The following is a 21,135-nucleotide window of genomic DNA, read 5'->3' as shown; positions in this document are numbered from 1 at the left end:
ATCAAACGTGAGGTAGACTCAGGCAAATACACAATGGTCATGATGGACCTCCAAAAGGTGTTTGACACTCATTGCCACTGTCAATTCTACTGAATAAACTGAAGGAGATTGGTTTTGATCTGTGGAATGAAATCCTACCTTGAGGGAAGAGAACAAGTGGTTGTGATTCTGTCAATGGAATCTTATCCTTGTCCCTCCCAGTGAACTGTGGTGTTCCCCAGGATGTTAATGTTACTTCCTTGTATAACATGAAAGCAGCCTGAAACTGCAATTTGTTCTAGTTGACTGATTAATCACCACTCCTGGTATCGGGCAAGGACAAAATACAAGTTGAGAAAGCCCAAAGTTCTGAACTCAGCTAAATATGAATTTGGCTTTATGATAACAAACTGTCATTACACCGTGGCAATACAGAATCTGAATTTGTTTTGGGTCCAAACACACCATTAGTAATGCAAATGATTTCAAGGTCAGAGTTGACAATAAAAGTAATCTCAAGCAAAGACTTATTGGGCTGTAGGCCTATTCTTGACAACAAACTTAATATAAAGGGGGAAAATTGCATCAAAAGTTATCAAGAAACTTAAGAAAGTCAATCAAACTTCAAAGAACAAGATTTTGGGCAGGATTTCCTCTTTTGTCAACAATGCTCTCAAGACTCTACCTGGAGCCCCATTTTGATATAGAATATGCTTGCATGGCAAGGCAAATTGCTTCAGACCTCTCAAAATAATACTGATTACTTAATAATATCAATGGGATTGGAATTTCAGATAGTCAAAGGGACTATCTGGGCTTTAATGTACATTATATCATGGGGAGAAGTAGGTTGGACACTCTGTACAGATCTGTGATAAAGTTGTTCTGCCAACGAGCACAGGGATCAGACAATACTAGCTGCTTCAAGGACAAGCTGAACCAAGATAGGCTGCACCAAAACAATAGATTTCAGGCCTAGCTGAGACATCTTATGATCTTGGCCACTACAAAATATGTCATATCATAAATGTATTATATTGTACTATAAGTGATGGCAAATATAAAGGTTATAAACAACTATTATTTTTACAGAGGATTACTGTATGGAATCTCCTTTCTAAAAGCTGCTAGCTAGTGTATAACCAACTGTAGTTGTAGAACCAGTATTGGAATCCTGTTTATGTTGTAATTTTATTCCACTCTTTTACAATGACAATTATGACACCATGCTCTGTCTGTGCCCAAAAGGTAGATCTACCAGTAGATCACAAAGAATGTGCAGGACCCATAGACCACATAACACTCCTAAAAAATATAAATTAGAATATATAAAAAAGAGAAGCTTCCCTGGTTCATTACAGTGGGCACTACACTGTAATATCCTGTTCAGACGCAGAGCATATAAAAATGTAGTCTGTTATACCGTGTTACTTTATTTTGCTTAATCTTTTGTATAACATAATTGGGAACACCAATTTGGTATGCAATGTGACAACTGATGATTTATGCAAAATCAACTGATTTATGATTTGTCCCCATTATTGCATTTGTTCCCAAATGTGTCATATTGTATATGTCTCCCTCTCTCTCTCCCTTCGATATAATGGAGCTTTATTGTTATGAGAAAACATAAATTTTACATTTCCAGATTAAGTGTCAACTGAAAACAAAAATGGGCGTGTAAACAGAGCCTGCAACAAGCTGTTAGGAATAATATAATATATTATTCCTAACAGCTACTACTGCCTACTAGTGCCTACTTCCTATAACTATACCTATAACTATATTAGCCTAGTTATAGGTAGTAGGCACTATAGGCACTAGTAGGCAGCCAATCTTTCTATAAATTAATTGACAGCACTTTCTCTCTCCCTCTCTCACACACACGCACGGTCGCGCACACAACACACACACACACACACACACACACACACACACACACACACACACACACACACACACACACACACACGTCGTTGGGCTCGCGACCTCGCGTCTCCGAAAAGCATCGCTCAAGTCAAGATCGGTATTTTGTATTTTCATATTGTAATGGAAAGTGTTACACCGAAGCTGCCACAAACGTGTGTTTTTACGACAGTATAGTGCTGTCGTAAGTGTAGGTGGCTGTAGCATGCGTCATGTTACGTCGATCGCCGCCTACACTGACCTGAATATCTATCACATATGAGGAACACACGGATCTCTTGCAAGATCATGCATTTTAGAGCGATTGACAGTTTCGTTTTCCAACGATGAGCCCATGGGACTGAGGCTGCTGTGAGGAGCCATGTGAGGATGACAAGACTATCTGTCTAGGGACGTTATTGGTTTAGATTTTAGAATGCACAGGATCATCAAGATCGCTATCGAAACTGGACTAAATGGACTCGTATGCGGTTTTGGAGGGTAATAATTTGCTGTCCTTTCCCCCGCGGCTCTGCAATTAAACCTGACTGGATATTATCTGGATATATCATCACTCCCTTGTCATCAACACACACCACCATTATCCAGAGAGAGAGAGAGGCAGAGAGAAAGAGCTTCAAACATACCGAGGAGTGTTTACGTCTCTCCAAGCGAGGAAGTGGGATGTGGCTAGAATGTATTTATGCTGCTGTTCAAGATATGAAAAGCATTGAATCAGCACTGCTTTGGGTCTGGGAGCACTGCTTCATTATTGTGCACACTAGTAGTAGAGACTCATCGTCGCCCTGCTTGGGTGGGTTCAGTTGCAGCGAGAACGAGTCCTGTCGCCGGGGACGTTGGTCGGGGTTGAGCCTGTGCTATGAGGGGTCCTCAACCTCACGACACCACAGATTTATAAATTGTGCGGGGCTGCTATCTTCACTGGTGACGTAATAGCAATATGTGAATCTATAAATTCACATCAATTATCTTTTTTATTTATTTTATTTTTATTTTTTGGGACTAGTAAAGTAAGAGCTTATTTGTGCGAATCATGTCGTCAACTCAGCATCAAGTGATGATGGAGTCCTCTTTGGCACTGGGCAGACTGGAACTGACCCCGAGCAGCCCGACAGCAGTGGGGGTCAGCCTGGGGCCGCTGCTCTCCTCCGGGGGCCCCCCGGCCAACGAGAAGAACGGCCAGCCGCCTCCTCCGGGGTCTCACCTGAACGGTTGTGTCCCGCTGTCTCATCAGGTGGCAGGTCACAAGTTTGGCGTGGATACAGTAGGTGAGTCAGTTCATTGGATGTGGGACTTTGTCCCAATTCATTTAGCAATTAAGACCCCCAGGATCTAGAATAAAATGTATGTAGCCTTCGCTTAGTTCTCTCACAACAGCAGTTGCACAACTGCATGTCTGTCAGTTTATCACTGATACGCATTGTTCAAAATTCATCCATTCACAGGAGACATAATGGTGATCAATGACTCCACTGTGTGTGTTGAGCTGCTTGAATTGAGTGGATTATATAGTGATCAATCAGTAACTGATGTCAAGTTCAGTACAATCGCACCTGGATGAGTCATGGCAGTCAGCAGTTGGTCAATGAGTTACTTGACTAAATTACAGGCCGCTGGAAGCCTGGCTGGAACACACATGTCTATGTTTGGATCCCAAAGATCTACTGGGTTTAAAACATGTTTTCAGAAAATGGACTGTGTTTTTTTGGGCCACCCTGTTCGGAGGGCACCCATATACTAGTATTCTATCCTACTACTAGGTAGTTAACCTCATTCCCATCATGGTGTCACTGTCGCAAGTGTAATTACTCCCTAATGATGATTACACACCAAGAATGACAAGAACAAATGTACTTCCTGGAATGATAAGAAATTCACAGTATGAGGGGTCATCACCAATTTGTGAGGCCTCTAGGTGACGAGTATGACTCAATGGCTGGCAGGCCAAGACCTGTCCATCCACAACATTCTTTATGGTTCTGTTCCATTTAGTCTATCTTCTTAAAGCAGAATACTGTTTACAAGGCTAAGGCTTTAGTACAGCGATGTATATGCATGTCTGTATACATACACAAATTATATGAAACACAAGAATATGATTCTGTGAGGTCACACATTTATCACAAAAGATTCTGAAACACACTTATAAAAACGAATTTATGACTTGTTCGTGTCCTTCCACTCTCCTGTTTTTTTTCTTGTCAAACAAAGCAGCAGTGTCGGTGGAAGTAATCCATAAAACCAATGCAACAGGAAATTATATGTAATATAACATGATGGACATTTTAGAATTCTCGCCAGTCGCCATGACTTATGTTCTCCTTCAAGGTGGACAAAACAAAAGCGTCAAATGGACCACTAAAGTTGAATAAAATAGGCAGGTTACATTGAGGCTTAGCCACAGAGTATAAAAACCTCAGTGTTTGAGTGTACAAATGTAACCAAATTTGTACACTCTGAGTTACAAATGGAAGACTGATATTACTGTATGAAATCTTCTTTCTACAAGCTGCTACAGTATAACCAAGTGTAGTTGTAGAACCAGTATTGGAATCCTGTTCATCTTGTAATGCCACTCTACAATGACACCATGTTGTGTCCATAGCGTTTTAGACTGTCCCACTGTCCCCTTCCCTAGTTGTCATAACAATATAGGCCTGAAGTGACCCAGAAAGCTTTGTGGACCTTTACTGTATCTGTTGGTAGGTAGTACCACATTACAAGGGCGCTGTACTATCCTGATTATTACTTCATAGCATATAAAACTGAATGTAGTCTGTTATACCATGATTTACATAAAACACATTTTCCTTCAATGCCGTCAAATCGTCAATGCACCACAACAGGCGGCCTTTAAAATCCCTCAGTTGAAGAATGTGTACAAACTTCTGAATTAGTGTACCATTAGCCTATTTATACTATTGTTATTGCTTATTCACTAGAGTACATTCATGACGCGAGAAGTCTTTGTTACGGCCACAACCTGTTATTTAGCACCAGGACAATTGTGAATGTGAATTGTAAATTAATTGCAATTAACTTTCTGTTTGGATGGAACACCAATAGTACTTATGATCCTTTCAGAGAACCACTGCTCTACAACCCTCAAGTCACATGTTAAAAGTTGTCATGGACTGTTTGATGAGGTCTGAAACTATGATTCCACAGTGGTGCGCAGTCACAGGGATGTGCATTGTGTGCTTCTTGTTGCTTAAGTTATATTTGTAGGCTTCAGCGGAATGAAGGAAATTGCTACAATCGATCGGGATGCCATTTGGAAATAGCTGAGACTGATCTCAATGAGCTTGTCGGGTCTTCTTCAGATCCTCGGGTGTGAAATGTGTATTTTAGTCCATTGAAACAGATGCTGATTGTGTGCAGGGTTAATGAATTTTGTGCTGATTTAACGCTGACCCCAACACCTATGCTAGATTTGCATAGTGCTCTTAACGGGAATGCATTGCATACATTCTGGACACCTGTCGTCTCTTGTCTCAGACAGAGCTCTAGATCACTGTTTCTAGTTGTGGGTCGGGACCCATATGTGGGTTGTGGACCAATTTTTTTATGGGTTGGAAGTAAACGCCCCTTAAAAAAAAAAAAGATTTCCCCCCAAAACAAAAAAATCTAATGCAGATGTTCTTTTTTTGGAAAGAACTCCATACAAATATGTAAGTCCATTAATTAGAGGAAAAATATGCACCTATTAAAAAAACAACATATTTGTCAGGTGAAACAAACGCTGTCTCCGTTGTGCATCTTTGCTGCTCTCCAGTTAGCTCATTAGCCGCGCTCCACTGGTGTGTGCTGTGTGCATATGGGTGTTCGGTGAAATCAGCCCTTCCACAGTGCGTGTGTCATAGCATAGGAGGCAGGCAATCATGACTAGGTCGCTAGTTGCTACTATGCGATTGGCTGACGGCGTTTCTGGCCACGTTTCAGAGTATGGGTCAGACTCCCATTGGCTTAGGTGGCATGGGGTGGGACTCCCATTGATGACTAGCTCGCCCCATTGATGACTAGGTCGCTTAGTTCTTGAGCTGTCATTAGTCAGGTTTCACCTGACAAAAAAGCCCAAAGAAAATGTAGGACAAGGCAGAAGTCTCTTGTACGACATGCAGTTACAGTAACCTGCTGAAAGTTCACATATACCTGTCTGTCAGATTTCCTGATGAAGGCTTAACCGCCAGAACGTTGGATTCTGTCTTAACCTGCTGTCCTAATAAAGTATTGGCGTGTGTGGCCACTTTCTTGTTGTTTCAAGATTCCCTCTTCAAGTTCTCTCCCGTGGGCCGGCACCGCTAAGAAGGACTTTGGTGTGCGAGCATCCTTGTGCACATATACTGTACCTGTCTAACTCATTTGTAAAGACACAAAACTGTAACAGCCGTGTTACGGAATTGGATGTACTGCTCCAAACATTACTGACTGAATGACTGAGTTAAGTGCTTAGTAGTTTCCCAAGACAGACAGTTTTCAAAGGAAAAGCGGGCGCTGTTATTCCTTTATGTTTTGATGATGGGTTCTCAGATTGAGCGCTTACTGACTGTTGGTTTTGCTTACAGTACTGATTGACCAAGTGATTGCTTGGCTGACTGAACACAGCTGAATAATTGGCTAACTAGCTGGTTGAAAGGAAGACAAACCGGTCAGCCGCCTGACTAACATAACTGGCATGACAAACTTTCAGATATGTTACACCCTCCTTAAAATCTTTTCCTGTTTCTCTCCAGGCTTAAAAATCTAAGACAGGTTTATGTTACTTGTTGGCCAATGCTAGCTTACCCAAGGCTAGCTTACTCAATATTGCATATTGAAAGGCATTACAATTAAATTCACTGTTTGCCATTTACTGTAGTTTACTGACTGATTTATTGACTGAAATAATAATTGTAAAGTACAAGCTGAATGCAAATTTACTGTCTTTTTTGTTAGCAACACAGAACTGTTATGATGGCTTGTTGGCTTCCTATTACATCTGAGATCAAATATAGAAAAGTGGGTGAATTAATTGAAAAAATGAAACAGAAAACACATCAAAGATATTTTTACCTGTCCTTTGCAAATTACATTGTCTTGCTGTTGACTAACTGAATGAGTGGTTGACATGTGCAGTTTGATTACTAAAGTGTGTGTGTGTATGTGTGTGTGTGTGTGTGTGTGTGTGTGTGTGTGCGCGCGTACTACCGCACGTGTTTCAAGGAAGGAGAAAATGTTCAAGCTTAAGCTTAAATGTTCTTGCACTCTGAGGGCGTTTTTATTCCGCGCAATTAATTCACATTCTTTTTTTGTACGACTCGCTCACAATGTTCGTGGAGCTATAACTGTACGATAAACTAAAGCATAAAGGCATCGGCCTGCAAATAAAAGCAGGCTTTGTGTAAAGCAAGATATTCAAGGAGAGCTGCATATATCTTAAAGTATGTTTGTCTGTTAATAATACAAATAAACATAATTATTATATTTGTATCAAAAACAAAGTGTTTGCAACAACAACAAGGCATGAACGTATAATATAAAGTGCAGTGTGAAATAAAATAAATTAAATGAAATAAAGTCATGGTTACATGTAGGTACATAAGAGTGAAATTCTTCTGTTCTGGTTCATGGTTTGTTTATGTGCTGTGCTTAATGCATCAAGGTATAACTCTCATTTAACACACAGTAGAATACTAACAACACATTTTAGTTACAGAATCATTATGGGAGGGTTACTTACTTAGCTCGTACTGCCACAATTTTGTACGGTTGGCTATTGAGTAACTCCATGCCTAAGGGCACCTTGAAAAAAGTTAGAGCATGGCTTGCTTATTTTTCTTGGCATTCAAACGGCAAACTTCTGTTCACTTTATCAGCTTTTTTCTACCACCGCCTTCTGTGTGTTGATATATTTTGTGTGCAAATATTTGTGCTTGTATGTTGCAAATGCATGTTTAGTTTGCCAGTGAGCTGCCCGTGTGTGAGTGCACGCGCGTCTGTGTTTGTCTTAGAATCTATGGAGCAGACTAGCAGACTAATCCTCACCCTCCATATTTAATCAGCCGTGGTCAGCCCATGATGATGTAACTAGGAGAAACACGATTTTCCTTACTTTTCTTCTATATGTATAAGTACTTCTATACAGCACTAGCTGTAGGCTTAGTGCAAGGGATGGCGAGGGAGAATAATGAGGCTTCACATTGAGCTACAAGCCTTTTGCGTTAAAGCTCATTTGATGAGCACTGCCTGTTGTGTAAAAAAGTTGAAAAAGTGGGGGGATTAAAAATAATAATAATATAAATATGTTTCTTTTTTACATTGCGACTCGAGTGCTTTTGACCATCACACTGACAAAGCAAGAATGCTGATGGAATGAGAAAGCACTCTCTCCTTTTTTTTAAATTGTAAGGTTGCCAGTCAAATGACCCTTGTCTAATATTAAACAAACAAAGTAAGACGAAGGCACGCCACTCATGCTCATACTACTGTACAGCAAATGGCCATTGATTGAATTGTTCACACCACTGGCTGATATTAAATTTAAACTTAAGTGAAGAAGAGAGATTACTTTCTCTCTTTCACTGTGATGGGCTGTGATGGGCTTTAGGGCAAACATGTGTCTTTGTAGTGTCTTACAAAGACACATTTTTCTTTTCTTTTTTGGCCATTTGTTTGGTAAATGGCCGTACTGTACATGTACTGTTACACCCTACTTTCTATTGAACCAGTTGCAAAATGCCTCTTATTCACAGATGACACTTTGTTTTGTGTGTGAGAGAATGTCTCTTAGCCTTCTTTCCACACGGCCGCCCTGGATTTTATTGCTTGGTGGTTAAAGGTGTGGCCGTGTAGTGTGTTTGAAAATTATTTATTAAAAACAATTAACTTATTGTTTTATGTGAAATATTGCCTGAGCTCTGTTGTTGTTGCAAGCATTGACACATTTCACAATTGGAAATTCTACTAAGCTCAAACCAATATGTTTCCATAGCATTACCTAGTGTAAATAAATGAACTCAAATTATAGACTTACTTTATTAGTTGTTCAGACTGTAAAACCAGTGTCATCTCCTGGGGAACCTTAACACCACAGTGTTGTATACAAGTTCCTGTTTGTGTACATGCTGACCAATGAGTCTACAAGGAGTCAAGGACAGTACGTTAGTAGTTGGTTTAGTTCATGTACGAACAGCACTCAACACTGTTCATGCAGTAAATAACAAAATAAGTTAATATTTACCGTTTTTCCCCTTCTTTTCTCCAGGTATTTTACAGCATCCGGACGGAACCGTTTTGAAACAGCTTCAGCCACCACCGAGAGGCCCGCGCGAGATGCAGTTTTATAGCATGGTAATAGAACGAAAATACAATACACACAGATGCTGTTCTCTATCACGGTTATGTAAACATTTACACACACAGAAATTTACAGAGCTGCTCAGTTACATATTATGAACATGACAGTCCATTTTTTTATTTAAATTATAAAAATAGCAGCGCACTGTACACATAGTGCATGTGCATAGTTGCATACACTGAATCAAACTCACACACACACACACACACACACACACACACACACACACACACACACACACACACACACACACACACACACACACACACACACACACACACACACACACACACAGACAGGGTGATGCATCTGTGATGTAGACTACTGCTCAAGCATTGTTTGGTTTAGGGCTTAGAAAAGCTGTTAGCCTCAGCAGCTCTCATACACACAACAGTAAGTCACAGCATTATCTCTGTCTATCTCTCTGACCATACCACTGGAATTCATTCTATATGTGGCCCAGGGCATACTGTATATAATACCTAATAAATCGGTTTAGACATAATTATAGATATTAAAAACACGTCACGCCACCAATGTGGTTCTGCTAGGATGTATTTGGGCATCATCATCAGTGATATTGTTAATGCAGTATTGGTAATTTTAGGGACAGGGACAATGCACATTAATCAACACGTCATTTTGCAAATCCATGTAAATGGGCCAGAGTTAGCCATAAGCACATTTTCATCTGTAGTCTCTGAGCAGGCTCTTAAAAGTGGTAAAAGGGTATCCATACATAAACATACAATACAAAAGCAAGTATACATACTGTAGTACAGGGGGCAGAACAATTACAGTGAAAAGTGACACCAGTGACAAAGGGAGCTAGTAATAAATTGATAATAATTGCTCATGGTTACAGATTTTGGTAAACCAACTTTAACTTCCTTCTACTGTGTGCGTCTGTTTTCTAGGTGTATGCAGAGGACTGCCGCGATCCATGTCTGTTGGAACTCCAAAATCACCTGCCCAAATATTATGGCACCTGGTCTTCTCCTGACAGCCCCAAAGGTAACGGAACATGTTTCATTTGTTGGTGTGAGTCTGTTTTTAGCCCTGCTAGCGGAGCTCAGGGAGCTGCTGCGTTCGCACAAGTGGCAACAGAGCTACAGTACGAAACAGCCAAACGTGGCCAGCTACTTTGCTGCAGACTCAGAGTCACCATTGAAGTGTTGCTCAAACCACACGTATAAATGAAAAGGGTTAAATAGTACAGGAAACTGTTAATGGCAAGAACGAGTTGAACGATGAACAAAGTTGAGACCAACTCAATTTATATTTTGTATTAAGTGTTTTTAGTTGGGTGTAAGTAGCAGCACAGACTGGTAGTGACGCTTTAAACTCTTGGAGCCCTGTGTTAACGGCGGAACTTTGCGCCATGGCGCATCGTCATAACTTGCGCCTTGGCGGTGTGTCCACGCCAATTTCACTATACCGGACGCATTTATGTGGCCACACAATGTATTCACACCTGCTGCAACACGCTGTGACTTAGTCATGGGTGCGTGTGTTTTGAGCATTATATTAATTCATTAAATTAAAACTGCCCTTTGAAAAACGAGCTGCGTCCGGCTTGAGGCACAGTCCTATTTAGGTGGTGGAGATGCATGAGATGAATGTTTTTCTAGTGACGACCAGCTACTTTACCACTGCGCCATCCTAGTGACTATTACTACTGACACACAAATGTGATATTTCTGACAAAGTGATTTTCATCTCTTCTCTGTTTCAGACCTGTACCTGAAGCTAGAGGATGTAACGCGTCGATTCATCAAGCCGTGCATCATGGACGTCAAGCTGGGCCAGCGAAGCTACGACCCGTTCGCCTCGCAAGAGAAACGAACAGATCAGATCAGAAAATATCCTCTGATGGAGGAAATAGGCTTCCTGGTTCTGGGCATGAGGGTGAGTGGGATATGTGTGGAGATTGTTTTTTATATAATGAGTTATTTTACTTTTGGTACTTTAAGTACATTTTGATGCCATCAGAGTATTTCTTTATTGCAGTATTGATACTTTTATCTACGGTAAGTAAAAAACAATGGTATCCAATTAAATTGATCTACTATCTATGCCTGAAAGCAGTGCAGTACAACTAACGCCTGGTACTGTGAGACACAGAGCAGCTGAGCTTGAGAATATTGCACATTAGTGATAGTGATAGCTTTAAGAGGAGGGGAGTACAATACTCCCACCTCTGACTCAAACATTCCCAGCTGGCCTTATTTTGGAGAAAAGAAAAGACACACACACACACACACACACACACACACACACACACACACACACACACACACACACACACACACACACACACACACACACACACACACACACACACACACACACACACACACACACACACACACACACACACACACACACACACACACACACACACACACACACACACACACACACACACAGGTGTTTTTAGTGGGTATAGTCAGAGGGTATACCATAATTATTTCCTCACACATGCACAGCCGAATTAAATGAAAATAACTCCCATGGCCAGTGGTCATTATCAACGCAACTATTAGCCACACATAAGCCTTCCCCTCGGGCGCCATATCACATGAAAGAGGCTAAGTCCACATGGACCTTCTCCTGCGTATCAGATACGTTACCTCGGATGGTTAATAGACTGTATATGATTTAATTTGTTTTCTTCTTCAAATTGTCTACGTATATACTGTAGCGTAACATGGTAGAACGCACCACACTGTATACACAATGTACAAAAACGCCCAACTACTGGCAAAGATGCTGAGAATGATGGAGATAGAAAAGGAGGAAGGAGGTTTGGATGAAGAAGAAGGTTAGGAGAGATGAAATGTAAGAAAGAAGGAACAAGAAAGTGGAGAGAGCTGTAGGGATCTTATCGGTAGGAACGGAAGAGAGAAAGAATTTGGTATCCCTTCCATCAGTTTCCATAACGCTCATCACCATCATCAACGGTATCTGCCTCCTTCCTGTCCCATTTCCCACATGCAGCATGCAACACATGGTGGCTTGGTGGTCTGACTTAGTACATTACAATATATTCATTAAGACCTGAGGCCCATTCTACAAATGCCTTCTAAATCAGTAGTTCCCTAAAAAAAAAGTGACACGCCTTGTATTTCTGCTAAAATTTGGAATAGTACTATACTACAAGTTAATATACTCACCTGCTTGATCCACACCAAGCGCATTAACAATAATTAGGTGAGCATCCACACTTATGTTGTGGTGTGGACTCTGCCTTCCACTTGATTTAGAAAGATTATTAAATCCATATAGTTCTAGTTGTTACTGTATGCTTGATGTGGATGGCCCATGAAAAGCTTTGCCTCTGCTTCTGTGTGTTTTGACATTATCAGTGCAAGTAGAAACAATGAGAGAAGGGGAATGTAAAAGTATGACAAGAATATACTACATCAAGGGCTTTGTGAAGAAGTCGACATTGTGTCGTCCTTTGTATACTGTAAGACAGAGCCTGTTCCTCAAAGACCCAACTAGTGTTTGTCTTACATCGGGCCCTGCTAATGACAGTGACTGATTGGATGCTTGAGTCATGACCAAAATGTCCACACCTTCCGTAAACCCACTCCACTATGTGTATACCTATGGTTAAGTGCTATGACATTTACCCATAATGCTTCTCCTTGGAGCCTTTCCAAATTCTTACGTAATTACTGTAGCCACTGGACTTTGGCTCCGTCAGCTGTGGCGAGTGAAGACGTGATCTACCATTTTAGTGGACATGCTACAGTACATATGGATGTTATAGGAATAAGTTATATTCGTATAGCCATTTCGCTATCACAGTAAATGAAAGCATAACTATATTCTCTCAGTTCATGAAAATAAAAACCTTACAAGCCCAGGATTACTCTGTTTGTCATTATAGGCAACGTTTTTCAAAAGAATTGTGAAATTAGCAGATCTACAATATAACGATGCAATCTCGATGTGAGCTTTGTCAATCAATTTTAGATATTTGTGGTGAAGTATATATGGTTTTAAGTGGTTAAGATTATTTTCTTGTAGTTTTTTTTTTCTTTTTTACCACAGGTGGCTGGGCCAGGGCTCTCTTATCTGGCTGGCACACAGCATGGAAAATGTCTCGTGCTTAGCTTGTTTGTTTAGAGAGAGGAGACTCATTAGTGGTAATGACGTTCCTGATAGGGATGTGATAAGAAAGAGAGAGATTGAAGCCAAGGCATCAGAGACACATACTGCCCAGTACCCACAGATTACATGTATACAGTATGAACACCCAAAATGTGATAATAACAAACACAAAGAACCCAAACAGGAGCGTTTATACAGTATCTTCTGGGTGAAGCATAGCAATGAGCTACTTAAGGATGTCTAATAGAATGCAACCCCTGTACAGACCATCAATCATCTGTGTATTCTTGCACTGTCTGCACCATACTGATCTTAGTACATACTGTAGACATACTGTACATACTGTACATACCTTTACACCTCTCAACTTTACCCCATTTCAGTGAAATTGTGCAATGTAACAGCTCTGTTTACACATTTCTTTATTCTAGTAGCACAAGGCCCATGTTGTTGTTTTGTGTGTATAATGTTATTTCCCCACTAGATGGAGACATTGTTCCACACCTCGATTTAATCTGTTTATGACAGTTGACACTTAGATACTCTGCTTTGCTGTAAAGGTTATTGTGGAACAGAACATTAGCTAAATGACTCAAATGTAAACACATACAAAGAGAAGGGTTAGCTGTTGAATGTGAATAACAATGTTATGTACTGTGCGTTATTGATGTGTATTATCATTGTATTGTTTTTCAGGTATATAAGGTGTGCAGTGACAGTTTTGACTCCTATGATCAGCACTATGGAAGAGGACTAGTTAAAGACACTATTAAAGACGGTATGTATAAATCAGCACATTCACATTGAAAGTGTAAAGATAAACTTATTGGACAGGCAGTTCTTTTCACCTGTTAACATGTTCCACTTCCATTTCTAGGAAACAATATATTTTGTATAGTGTATACTGTATAGTGAGTTATTTGGAAATCGTTACTGTATGGCTCTTTTCACTGGTGCTGAGTCACATCATTTGAGTTGTTTCCATAATAACATTTGAGCAAGTATCTGTAGTGAAATATTATATATATTACATAATATGCACAGGGGGCTCTTAAAATGATAGGATAGGAAATAAAATGGGAAAATTGTCCTGTAAGTCCACATGGGCTGGGCTTCCTTGCTTGGGCCCATGACACTTTAATCAAGTTTAGAAAATCAATCGATCCTGCAGATAAGCAAACAATGCAATAAATAGAAAACATATTTAAAAATGGGGTGGGGGGCATAAGAAAGGAAAGAAAATGGAAGAAGGAAAGAAGATAAAGTTTCTCTCTTTCTCTCCTCAACCTTTCACCCCTCCGTAACTCGTCTACTCTTTCCTCCCTTGCTTTGTCCTCGCCAGGACTCTCCAAGTTCTTCCACAACGGTGCAGGCCTGCGAAAGGACGCCGTGTCGTCCAGCATCCGCAGGGTGCGCCACATCCTCCGCTGGTTCGAGTCCCAGCGTCAGCTGGTCTTCTACGCTAGCTCCTTGCTCTTTGTCTACGAGGGCTTCTCCTCCTCCCCCACCTCCTCCTCTTCCACCTCTCCCTCCTCTTCGTCTCCTCCGTCTTCTCTTCCCAGCACCCCCTTGATCAGCCCGCCTACAGAAAAGCCTGCCTCGCCGGAGGTCGACGACGGGAAGGGGAGGCGGGGCCACGCGGTGGGCCAAGAAGAGGACGCGGACGTGGCCGAGTACAACAACAACAACATCCGGGTGGCCGTGCCCCTGGACTACAGCCTGGCCACCATGTATGCCAACCACAGGAGAAGCGGCCATCATCATCACTACTGTGCCAAGGGGCAATTCCATGGCAATGGAGATTCGACAACGAAAACGTCGGGTCCGGTGACGAACGCCATCGCGCCTTCGAGCGAGGAAGACAATTCGCCGTGGAAGCACATGGCCGGGAGGCGGCCGCAGCCGAACGGAAATGGCATCCGCTCACAACTGGAAAGCGAGGAGGAGGATGAGGAAGAGCAGGAGGGACGGCGCGAGGACGAAGGGGAGACGGAGAGACGAGCGACAAGGAGGGACACGAGCAAACAAAAGAGGGATGGAGGGAACGGAGGAGAGGAAGAGGAGGAGGTAGAGGTCCGGATGATTGACTTTGCACACGTGTTCTCGAGTGATAGCCATGACCATGGCTACATCTATGGCCTGAAACACCTGCTGGCAGTGCTGGAGCAGATCCTACACGAGTCCTCCTAGGGGTCTCTCTCAAAGACTCCACCACCGTGTCCCTTCTCGTTGCCTCCTCTCTCCTCTGGCCACGTTAGTTCTGCACCAGACTTGAGTATCTCAAATGCTGTCTGTCCTCAATAATGTTCCCCATACTCTGTCTTTGCGCTCCCTCGCCTCACCCTGTTTCCCCGTCTTTTGTTTTGGAGCAGCAAAGGACAGTTTTGTTTAAAATCGTCTCAAAACCCCTCTGAGCAGAAAGAGGAATGAAGGAAAGAAAAAGAAAAAAAAAGAAATCTAACATAACCTCATCTGTTCATTTGATGGTCGTGTGTGTGTGTGTGTGTGTGTGTGTGTGTGTGTGTGTGTGTGTGTGTGTGTGTGTGTGTGTGTGTGTCACCACTTTGTAATCAGAGTGGAGGTAATAAGAGTTGGCTAGTCTCTTTTCTTTGTGATCTGCAGCAGTATCTTATGCACTAATCATACCCATGAAGGCATTACAGTCTTTCACTTCAAACAGAACAGATCCTCGACTGCTGCTTTGCACATGCTCACACTACTGTAGGACTTTCAAATGGAATTTCATTGAAATTGAGATTCAATTCCATCAGCTAATGGAAAGACTTTGATTCTCATTTACTTTTCGCCAATTATTTGCAACATTCTCCTTGTTAGACACTGGATTTGATTGAGGTGAAAGTGAATTTATCCTAAGACCTACAGTACTACACGGACAACCGACCACTGTGGTGCACTTCAGGTTGTTTAGAAAGTTACCAACAGTTAAAGATGGCAGTTTCTTTTCTTTCTTTTAAACTTTTTACATTACACTCTTGTTGAGGTTTTATGGTTGTTGTATTTTTTATCACAGACAGTGTGCAAATAAGGGTTCAGTGCTTTCGTTTATACTCTGTCATGCAACAGTGTCACGTGCCGCGCACCTCACTGTCCTACGACAAAATATAAATGAGAAGCGGTTTCATCTCGTTGCAAATCTTTGGTCAAATTGACTGCTATTGATGACTGGGTCAAAAATAACATTGCCTCACGTTGACTTTAGGACAAACAGTTTGGTGAGCATGTACTGAAACCAGTCAGAGGACAGTTCTGTTTTAAGCTGGGTCATTGTTTCTTCATAACTCTTTAAATTTGTTCTGTTTTTGTTGTTTTTGAACCACTACAGGTATCTAACTCAGGTAAATTTACTATAATCAAAACATCTTAGTTGTTAATATTAGTTATCATTGTTATTATTCCTAACAAACCAATCCACATTATGTTTTGTACAATTTACAAAATGTTAATGATTCATTTTTAAGTGTTTGTTTCCCCCATAGAATAATCTTCCTGACCTCTTGTCAGCATTTATTCCAGGAATGGTTGCTGGTTTTTTACCACTGCTCATTATTATATTAATCATTATGTATATTCTTAGCTGCCAAATTGCCTGCCCTTTGAGATTTGATTTTTTTCTTAATCTGAATAAGGCATAATCACCCTACTCCCAACTTGACATACATTTGACATATAAGTTATGTTGCTGCTGATATGTGAAAATCCTAATGATTTATTTTACTTTAATTGATACTGTCAGGGGTCTTCAACAGGGGGTTCTCAGTTACTAGGGGGCCCGCCAAATCTTTGTGTGACGGGAACTTATATTTTTTACATGAATTACTTCTGTGGAACATTAGCCGGAAATAGCAGATGCAAGCTCATAACGCCCGTTGTGAGCTTGTAGATTGGCTATTTTCTGCAGAGGTTTGGTCTGGAGGGAAAAAGGAGAAAACCAAGTACAGAACCAAAGGTCAGGTTTATTAAGTATTGAGGGTTTTAAGTGGTTAAATGTACAAAAAAAAAACAAAGTTACACAACACTAATGATAGTCTATGAAGCTATCTATGAAAAAGTTTGATGTGCAACACAATTTTATACAATATGTATTAGGGGGTCCCTACTTCGTCTCAGCGAAGGAATCCATGACCTGAAAAATGTTGAAGACCCCTGCTGTAAGTTAAATTGGTCCTGGGAAGCTGCTTTTATGACAACAATCTAACAAACCTACTAGAAATAGAGATAGAATGCTTGAGAGATGAGGACATGTACATGATTGCCTTTTTTTTTTTTTTTTTTTTGTCAAATCTGCAGAATGCCAAAGTATTGATTGACTAAAGAAAAAGTGTGCATTTGTCATTATGCAAAATATACAAACATTGTATTACCGGCTGAAAGATTAATCTGAATGGTTCTTTAGACTGAACGGAAGGCAGTTTTCTCCCTTAACTCAGCTGTTGACAAAATGAGCATTGGCAAAACAGAACACCAGTCATGATTTAGTATAAAAATAAAGAATGTGTTGAGAAATGCAAAGGTGAACTTTGAACTAGTCTAATCAGGAAAAGGTGCATGTTCATAAAGCTGCAAAATGACCATGTGATTAATCAATTGCGTTCACTTTGCTTTCCCATAACCACTTAAACCCTACGATGAATAGAGAAAGTAGTCCACTTTTAATGTTATCTTTGAGCGTTCACTGCCCAGGCTGGTCACAAACCTTGAATTTATTTTGTTACAATATGCACATATATTCTCTTCCTCTTATGCAGCTTGTAACATTAGTATAATTAACAATCTGAGAATCTTTGGATTTTTTATTTATTATTAATCAGTTACATGTATGTATGATTTTAATCTAATCTTAACCAAAGGATACAAATGTTTTTTGTTTTGTTTTTTTGTTGACTTACTCGAATTAATAAACTATTATTTGCTAGGCATTGGAATCAAGGTGAAGTGTTTACAATGTTTAGAGAAGAAATTATTTTTTTGCCCTATTTTCTACCACTGCCTTATTTCTGTCGAAGATGTCTCCATGTTATCCATGTTTTGAATAATTATTGAACATTTTGGCAGCTTTGTAAATCTGTACTCATAGAAACCTTCACCCTGTGTTTTATCATTGCAATACAAGGTATTGTTGAGTTCAACAGTTGGTTGAACAAACAATCTACATACATTATACACCGCTTAAACATTTTGTGTATGTAATTTGAAATTGGGCTATTAAGACATTTGGTATTGATGTAGGTGGGCAGTTTTACAAGTATGACTATCGTATGTCTGACACGCCCAATGGCAAATGTGATAATGAGCAATGTGGCGTTCTGCCATTTTCACACCTAAAGAAAAGTTTAAATCTTTCAAATGTAGCAGTAACAGCTGTAAAATGCCAGTATCTCCAACATCAATGCAAAAGATCACTTGTTTGAATATTAGTCTGTAAGTTTCTATAATGATTATATATCTTGTTTACAACTCAACTCATTTTCAAAACCAAATACGTCTTTGTAGCTCTTCTCATGGCCAGATATTTGGTAACAATGTACTAAGGCCAGGACTTTACCTGTTTTCTGGACTTTTTTGTTTTGATCTGTAATGCACTGAAAGACTAATGGAATAACCAATATGTAACATCCGTTTTGTTTTGCATTTCTTTGAATGGAATAACTAACCAACCAGTCGCTACCCATATGTGGAGACCAAGAAGGGAAATGTTGGGAGGGATATTAGGAATGAATACATGTGATGAGAATAATACGAAAGAGCAAATGAGAACCAATTGAACTTTAAATGTATTTGAATAAAGGAGTCGGAAACAATTTTAAACATTTACCCATTTGATATTTAGGAGAACGGTGAAATCAATTGAGGCCACCATACCCACCAACATTTTTCTTCTAGGCTGACGGAATTCCTCTTTTTATCCACAAAAGTGTCTTTATGTAATGTCTGAATTGAAAAAACAAGTATAAATGCCACAATCTGTTATTTGTGAAGCATAATCTCATTGACCAGGTGTCTCAGTTAAGTATAGGTATGCTTGTTTTGTTTCCATTTTTGTTTACACAATGCCATTATGAAATGAAATACTGCAGTCCTGCTAGGTTTGTGTGATCGCTTATCATCTCCATTGACAGAAGCTAGGAAAAATAATGTGAAGTCCACAATATGTTTAAGAAATTGTCTGTTGGCCTTGCTGTGCAAACCAAACTAACAAGACCCTACTAGTTCTGTTTTGCTGTGGAAACAAATTATGTAAATTTTGAATGTGGTTTTTAAAGAAAGCCTGAATTTAGACTGGATTTAATACAGTATATTTGACAAATGAGCCTAAAGTTGAACTGAGAACATCATCCGTGTACATAAGGATAACTCAAAAACTCAAACATTCTCTGCTAAAAGAAACCTTATTTTTTGCAAGAATAAGACTCAAATGTGTTCATGAACAAACTAGGTGTTTCCTGGAAGCATAGACAGTTTTCATTTAAATTTCAAGATGATAGTCATCAGTGAACTACCATTTCAACAAATACTGTATATCTGCCCTCTTGAAGTACATACAGTATATTGCATATAACACCATTGTTGGAGTAGCATTAGCCAGGATGCTCTCATTAATGGTTCATCTCATCTATAGGGAACATCCATGTAGAGTCCATTAACACCAATGTGACTAAGTTGTCATAATAAAGTTAAGAAACCTTCTCAAAATAATGACTTGATGAAAAAGACAAAAAGTATTGCGGAGGAATTGCGTAGTATTCCGGAGGAATTGCGGAGTGTTGCGGAAATTGGAAATTGCGGAAATTGGAAATTGCGGAAATTGAAAATTGCGGAAATTGGAAATTCCGGAAATTGAAAATTGCGGAAATTGGAAATTGCGGAAATTAATAATCTTAAAATACTAACTCATTTTGAGATATCCCATTATGTTTGGAAATATGTTTTTAGATAAACATTATTTTGAGATAGTAAGTCATTATTTTCGAGATAAGCATTTTGAGTTTTTCATTTTAAGAAACATTGTCATTATTTATATCGGTCAGTATTTTTAAAAGGTTTCCAATTGATTTACATAACTCCTTTTCTCATGTGTAGAAATAGATATTCACGGCTTTTCTGATTGGAAATAGAAAATGTTACAATTAAGCTACAGTAGCTCATTGCCTTACAATCCCAGCTCTCTTTTAGATATAGACTTACAAAGTCTTGCTAAAACAACAACAACATACATTTAAAGCTGTTCCTATAGGCCTACATTAGGATTCAGGTTTTGGAAAGCTGGTATTAATTAAAGGGCAGCTCCACTCCTTTACTGTATCTTCAGTGACATTTAATCATACAATGTGATAATGGAAAGAAAATGTGAACGTCATAGCCGAAAAAGTAATTTGATGCTTTGGTGACATATTCTCAACTAGACGCATTTTTCAGTTGAAAGTATGTCATTTTTGTGGTCACTTTCTTTTGCTGAAGTAGCCTATAAATTAAGCGTATCAATCCAAAGCTAAGCTGCTGTTCTGAGAGGCTACGTTATGTTTTGTCTTCTACTGGACACGGACACACACACACTAGACATTGCAAACAAAAACAATACCACTTAACAGAAAGTATTTTTGAGTTTGGGTAGTTACTTCTGGTGTGCACACACACACACACACACACACACACACACACACACACACACACACACACACACACACACACACAGATTTAAAGAGGGTTGATGATGATTTCCCCCCCCATGCATCCTTTTAATTATGTATTGAATG

General features: G+C 39.9%; 1 protein-coding gene across 1 annotated transcript; it reads left to right on the top strand.

Annotated features, from left to right (window-relative positions):
* The first annotated feature begins 2,138 nt into the window (after positions 1-2,138).
* ipmkb (inositol polyphosphate multikinase b) lies at positions 2,139-20,094 on the top strand. The gene is made up of 6 exons (XM_080789762.1): positions 2,139-3,173; positions 9,149-9,234; positions 10,159-10,255; positions 10,977-11,149; positions 14,060-14,141; positions 14,706-20,094. The coding sequence occupies exons 1-6, from the start codon at positions 2,939-2,941 to the stop codon at positions 15,551-15,553; spliced, it is 1,521 nt and encodes a 506-aa protein (XP_080645888.1). The 5' UTR covers positions 2,139-2,938; the 3' UTR covers positions 15,554-20,094.
* Positions 20,095-21,135: the final 1,041 nt, after the last annotated feature.

Source organism: Protomyctophum bolini (genome assembly GCF_963924005.1).
Source record: "Protomyctophum bolini genome assembly, chromosome: 18".
Taxonomy (NCBI): domain Eukaryota; kingdom Metazoa; phylum Chordata; class Actinopteri; order Myctophiformes; family Myctophidae; genus Protomyctophum; species Protomyctophum bolini.
Note: the sequence above shows the minus strand (reverse complement) of the source record. Positions and strands in the feature narration are given on the sequence as shown.

Coding starts and splice junctions, on each gene's coding strand:
- ipmkb (XM_080789762.1), top strand. CDS start 2,939: ATGTCGTCAACTCAGCATCAAGTGATGATGGAGTCCTCTTTGGCACTG. Junction 3,174..9,148: donor GTTTGGCGTGGATACAGTAG/GTGAGTCAGTTC, acceptor TCTTTTCTCCAG/GTATTTTACAGCATCCGGAC. Junction 9,235..10,158: donor AGATGCAGTTTTATAGCATG/GTAATAGAACGA, acceptor TCTGTTTTCTAG/GTGTATGCAGAGGACTGCCG.